The 6,818-nt window shown below is 41.7% G+C and overlaps 1 protein-coding gene across 1 annotated transcript in view; it reads right to left on the minus strand.

Moving 5' to 3' along the window:
• Positions 1–6,250, minus strand: part of BMT2 (base methyltransferase of 25S rRNA 2 homolog) — a 30,710-nt gene extending 24,460 nt beyond the window's left edge. The window contains exon 1 of the mRNA XM_064702649.1: positions 6,076–6,250. Coding sequence (XP_064558719.1) covers positions 6,076–6,232 — 157 coding nt within the window. The 5' untranslated portion in view covers positions 6,233–6,250. The remainder of the gene's footprint in view (positions 1–6,075) is intronic.
• Positions 6,251–6,818: the final 568 nt, after the last annotated feature.

Consider the following 6,818-nt stretch of genomic DNA (forward strand, 5'->3'; position numbering starts at 1 on the left):
AATGAAAAGAAGCGATCTCATTCTCATCCTCTTAAGATCACCTCTCACTTGCTGGAAACAGTAAACTAGCTTCTAGAACATGCTAAGCAGTAAATGAGGAAAGCAGTCCTACACTGTCCACTAGGCTAAAACTGAGACCAAATTCCTATTAACGTCTGACAAAATTTCCTCATTAACACTGTCAGTTGAGATTTAGCTGCCCTACTAATGTATGGATGCTGTGGCAATGATAAGAAAAATTAATTACATAAGGAATATCAGCAAATATTATGAAACTCATAATTTTCATTGTATACAAGATAAACTTACTGAACATCTGTCTTACTAAAAGCATATTCAGCACTCCTTGCAAACAACATTGGGTATTTTTGGCTTCTCTGTTTTCCAATTTTACATGTCCATATACAGAACATGAACTTCATCTTGGACAAACTTCAAGCAGTCAGTTAGTATTTTCCTTCTCATGTCTGACTAGTATTTGCTTCACATTTCTTAGGAGTTACCTCAACTATTTTAGAATAAAATATTTTTTAAAGAATCAAGTGCAAGAACCTAACTTTATCTCACATCAGTGCTCCTCCCTTCAACTTACATGGCAAGGATTCATTTGACCAAATGTGGATTTCTACATCTGGCCTCTCAGGTAAACTTCCTATCCATCTGTTTCCATGAAACAAGACTCTGAGGCCCCAGCTGACATTTCAGCATCTACTGGAGGTCAGCTTAGATCACTCTGAAGAATAATTTGTGTCTCTGATCTGCTATAAATCTCTGATGGCCATCACAGAAACAGCATGGATGTGACAGTTTTAGCAATTACTGCCCCCAGGTGTTGGATCTACTCTTCTGGAAACTTCATTCCTCTCCTCCTTCCCAAACCTGACCTTCTGGGATGGACTGTGTGCTGTACCTTAACACAGCCAACACAGACATGAACATGTCAACAGAAGCTACTGATTTTGGTAATTTTTGCAAATGCAGGAGCTAAACTTATGCTGATGCATAGGTACAGATTTCATTATGCTGACCCTGTAACAGGAACACCATCTTCCCTGCCAGGGCAGCAAAGGAGCAGGGAAGGTGTCACAGACCTGTCTGTCCAGTGAGTGCAAGTCCATGCTGTAGCCAGCACCTTTTCAAATTTACAGGCTAGTAAATGATAGTACTAATTAAATCCTCCAAAGTGTAAATCTTATGTGATTTCTAATGCAATCCTTGCTGCAAAACTGTGGTGTGCAAACTCTAAGGGCAATCATACCTCAATGCTCATGTCATAAACTAGAATCAGTTTTCATTTTAATTAAATAAAATTTAGTTTCTATTGCTGGAAAATTCACCAGTTATTATTACAAAAGTCTTCCTCTTCCAAGAAATTACTGCAAGTAGTAAACCACAAATTAATACCTTGAAAACTTCAGTTTATTTCTACTGTAAATCAGTCATATTTAACAAAAAGGAGTAACAACTGTTAACTTATCGTGTAGAGTTCAATGACAAAGTTTTTCCTGTCCTGTGAAAAATAACACCATTTCAAAATGTTTCCTGTTTCACGTCAGGAAGAATTTAAGCCCTCTCACGGTTTTTCATGAAAAACATGAGATGAAGAGACCATTAAACAACTGAGTTCAGAACAATCCTTCTGTCTAAATGTCTGAATCACTTACCTACTTGGGTTACTTATTATCATCAGGCAGGGTCCTGTACATTTTCCCTGATTTTCTGGAAAAACCTTTTAAAAAGTTCCTTTTCTTTGGTGTTTCAACAAATATTTCTTTTAAGGAATCAAACTGCCACCTAGAAATGTTTTTGTCAGTTTCTGTGATGTGGTAACTAGTAACAGGACAAACAACATTTCTGTGTGATTCTCTAAGCCTCAGCATCCTTAGTAGGAATATGTCAGGAGAAATGAACTATTTTAGTGAACACACAGGAAAACATTTCATAAAATACCTTTACAGATACCTCAGCAATTTTTTTCACTTGTACTTCTTATAGAGTTTTAAGGAAAAAGTAGTCTTGTAAATCATCTTTCAGACTATACACACAACTGAGGCCCGTGCTACAGAGAAAACATTTACTTGATAAATACAGCTCTGCATGACTACAAAGGTAATAAACAACTGAGAGAAAAACAGGATGCCTTTGTGTCAGGGGAAGGGATTTTTATCCCAGTAAAAATTGAACCTATTTAGTTACTACAAGCAATTGGAAGCGAACAAACATACATCACATAGCAGATGTTCAGCAGATCTTGTGCAGTTCCTCAGGAACCACTAAATCAGCTTTTCCAGGTCTGTCTGTCAGGCCCAACACAATCAGCCTGCATGCAGCACAGAAACATTCATGCAACCCATGCAACACACTCCAGCCCATGGCTGCAGGTGCCCAAAGACGCTCTGAGGAAAGCTCTGTGAAACTCAGGGTCACCTGGGGTATCAAGCAACAGAACCAACAGAAAGCAAAATCAAACATTGGTTTTGCCCCATCTCCATGTAGTAACAGAAGTTCAAACATTATGGAAAATCCTAATTTCTATACTTTCTAAATGCTTGTGTCAAGCATCCAGAATCACTGTGAAATTTCTGGTAAGTGAATAACTCACTACTTGAGAGCAGTTTCAGCTTTTGGATTTTACTGTGGTGTGTAAAATAATAAAGATTAAATGACTCCGTTTGAATAGGAATCAGGAATACAACTAAAAAAGTCCCATGAGCTTTATACTAAGGAGAGAGACTCCTAAGTGAACATGTTACATCTCAGAGCTATTATCACTTAATGTTTTCTTTATTATGAGAAAGTTTATAGGCTAACCTCAGGAATGAGGTTTATTTTTAGGAACTACTATATAAGTACTGTTTCTCTATCAATACCTATTAAGAAGAAACAACTTACGGCTTGTTGATTCAGTTGACACATTCACTCAGTGTGGACAAGAACCAATCACCTTAATTTAAAACCTACACTCATTTGCTAAACTTCATTAAATAATTTCAAAATATCACATAGAACACTACTGCAGAACCCACAGTAGAAAAAAAAAGGCAGCCTACAATTTCAAAAAACCAAATCTGCCATGGCATTTACGATAACGATTCCCTTTATTTTCTTATTAACAACAGAGAGGGGAAGGGAAAGGAAGGGGAAGAAAAGGAAATAAAGATGAATAAAAAGGAGAAAAAAATTGAAATATTCCCACTATAAGTCATACTGAGAATATTCAAGCAATAGAAAAGATAAGTACTAATCACACAGCAAAAACCTAAAACTGTTGAAGAAAAAAAAATGCATTTCAGTGCAAACTTAAAAGCATTTCAGCTGCATCATTTAAAAGATGCTAAGTGCTTGTCATGAATGGCATGGGGCTATGATATGACATGAGGCACAGTACAGAACTGCATATAAAATCCATGCACCATACTTACAAGTATAAGCGATTCAGTAAGTGCAGAAATTAGAAAAATAGCCAAGCTTCAGCTTTGATTAATCTCCAGTTTTTCACCAGGGAAAAAAATCAAAATCAAACCCTGTACATGACATGATGGCTAAACTTTATTCTAGTAATTCCCTAGTAACTGCAAAAAATTTGCTGCAACGCTTCCCTAGTTAAGAAATATTGCTCTTGCACTTCCAATAAGTATGCAACTTCTTCAAAACATGTTGGCTTGCAATTTTGGAGCATATTGCCACTTTTTTACTGGCTCATCTTCAAAAAAGAAGGGAACCTTTGCAGAAGATGAAATGAAATTTTAACAATGGTGCAGTTATAAGCAACTCAATACTGGCTTGCCTGTTACAACTGCCCATTAAAACACAAACCTTGATACCGTCAGCAAGGCAAATGAATTAGCAAAGAAATCTGCTTATTAAAATCAAGTCCAAATAAAATCTATCAACACACATCTCAGGGTATCAAGGATGCATCTATTTCCTTTCAACACTTCTAACAGAAGAGAGTAACTCAGGATCATATTACAATACAAAGGGCTTTCTTAGACTTATCTACCCTGTACAAAATAATCATATAGCTTTCAGGATAATGAACATGATTTTTCATCTACCAACAAAATTAATATGGGATTCTACTTTGGCTTCTACAGACAAAGCACTGAAGTCCATGCAACAGCAATTCTAGTACAGTTTGCTTATTTAGACAAAATGGAAACTAGCTTCACAGAACTCCAGTAAAACATGACGAGACAGAGTAGAAAAAGAAAATAGAAAAAAAGACAATAAAAGATTGCAGAATAATGCAGAATTATGTTTCTGTTTCATATGCAGATGAGAACACTGAATTGTGGAGTCAAGAGGCTCTCCCTGTGTAAAAAGCTGGAAAAACATAAGCAAGGGTGAAGGGATTTTGCCCTTTGTTTTTCTATACTCAAGCTATAATTCAAATTGTACAGCAAAATTACAGATGACTTATTGATTTTTTATTTCTATTTAACAAACTTTCAACTTCAATTTTGTCAGGATAACATACTTGCCAGTCAGCATAAGTATTACAAAAAAAAATTCCAAGAAAAGACCTTTCAGAGATCAAGCATGTCCCGGTATTACAATTTCTGAACGACATTAAAGGCATTTAAGAAGGAGATTCTCAAATCTGCCTTTAGAAGCAAAGGCAGATGTAGGTATAAAAGACTCCAAAACTAAAATTCTCAAGCTGAAAAAACCTAACATAGGAAGTACTACTGGCTACTAAGTACTATTAACTTGTAAGTACCACCTGCTATTGGATGAGTGGGAAATGGGTAGAGCATTTCTTGTTGCACACATGTGATGAATTGTTTGGTTTTAACTCAATGAAATGGTTTTAACTCTCAATGAAATGACATATCAGGTTGCTACTTTGGAGTGACTAGAAAAATCATTGTAAAGTTTCCATTAACACATGTTTTACAAGCCATAGGAAGTAAATGAAAATGCTGTTGGCTCTTTCACTTAACCAGCTGCACACACCTTACCCTTGAGCACAAACTTGCTTTTTGCTAAGAAACAGACTTACAAAAACTTCCTCATTATTTAGGCTCTCATCTAAAAAAAAAAAATAAAATCAGTTGCTACAGAGATTGCTCACTTAAAAAAAAAAAGTTAACAAAGCCAATCCTTGTCTATCTTAATCTACAGGCGCTCTGAAATAACACAGAAACATGTACTGCTAAAAGCTGGGCTACTTTGCCAGGACTGGAATGTTCATTCTCCCAGCATTTGAGTGAAGGGAGATCCTCCCTTAAGTTCTGCCTCACCAAGGCCAAAATAAACAGCAACTTTTGATCAGTATCTAGATATGTGGGTTTTTGTGCCCAAATCCCATGAACTGGCTCCAGGGGAGATTTTGGGAGTCCAGAAGGCAGTATGACCTTGTTTCTTTCACAGAAGTGTCATATGCAAACACAGAGGAGAGGCAAGAACTTGTACCTACAAGAGGAAGAGCTCCCAATTCATGTGTGCGTTCTTCTGGAGGTGAGCTGCAGGCTCACTAAAGAATGGATGGATGAATTTCCTGTGACCTGTGCTAGCACTTCAGGGAGGTTTTAAAGCATTCCAATTCCACCCATAAAATCCTTGCATAAGGGCATTAATGCTGGCGACAAAGTAGATTTTTCAAAGACTAGGAGTAATTACAACAGCTTTACCCCAAGTCCTTCAGTTAGTGCTCCTGCCTGAACTACTGCGCTACGACTGAAAGACAGGAGGCACAAATAATCCACAAAGACCTGTGCCTTCTCAGATCACCATTCAATCTCTTCTGGCATTCATCATCCACTGTTCTCACGCTCGCAGATCCTCAGTTTGGAAGGCCCTGCTGTACGGCCGGGAAGGGGGCTCCGCTGCCACCCGTCCCCTGAAAGCGGCACAGCCCCGGCAGACCCGACCGGCTGCCCTCGCCGGGGCTGCGGGCAGCCCACGGCAGCGCCGACCCCGCTCTGCCGGGAGGAGCAGGAAGCGAGCCCGGAGCTGCTGCCGGCCGCCCTCCCCCGACACCGGCCCGCCCGCCCGCGGGGGACACCGCGATCCCCGGCCGGCGGGGGCAGCGGGGCGGCCCGGCCGGGGCGGCCCCCTCCCCCGCGTTACCTTCCCGGTACTTCTTGCGCAGCCGCCGGTGGACGCTCTTCACCACCCCCGACAGCTTCTCCTGCTCCAGCTTCCGCTCCTGCTCCGGGGGTGGCGGCGGGGCGGCGGCGGCCCCGCCGGGCCGGGGCTGGGGCCGGGGCTGCGGAGCGGCCTCCATGGTGTTCCCGCTGCTCGCCGCGCACCGCCCGGCCCAGGGGGAGGCGCGCGCCGAGCCGGGGCTGCGCCGGGCGGGCATGCGCGCTCCGCCCCCGCCGCGCGGGCCGCCGGGACATGGAGTCCGTGCGCGCGCCCGCCGCCCCGTGGCCGCGCCCCGCGCTCCCGTGTGCGCTCGGCGCCGCGCTGCGCCGGCAGCGGCCCGGGCTGTGGGACGGGTTATTGCCCAATGAACTTCCCATCCGCGCGTCTGCAGCCGGGCTCTCAGCCCTGCCGAGCAAAACAAGGAGGCGGAAACACAGCGAGTGTCCGGGGCAGTGCGCCTTCCCCTGTAGCTGTGTGCATCACCCCGGCTGGCGGCCTTCCCGAGAGACCCCCGTAAGAGCCGGTCCGAAACACCTTCCCCACCTACCAACGACCTTGCGTGTGAAAAATGCTTATTTTATAATTGGCTTTTCGCAAATATTAAAATGAATATTATATGTGTTGTGTTAGAAAGTAATGCTGTAATAATTCTCTAAAGTAGTGTGTTAAATATAGTTTAGATTATAAAAAAATGTTAAAAGCTATGCTATGTAAGATACTTTTTT

Source organism: Zonotrichia leucophrys, chromosome 1A, assembly GCF_028769735.1.
Source record: "Zonotrichia leucophrys gambelii isolate GWCS_2022_RI chromosome 1A, RI_Zleu_2.0, whole genome shotgun sequence".
NCBI lineage: Eukaryota > Metazoa > Chordata > Aves > Passeriformes > Passerellidae > Zonotrichia > Zonotrichia leucophrys.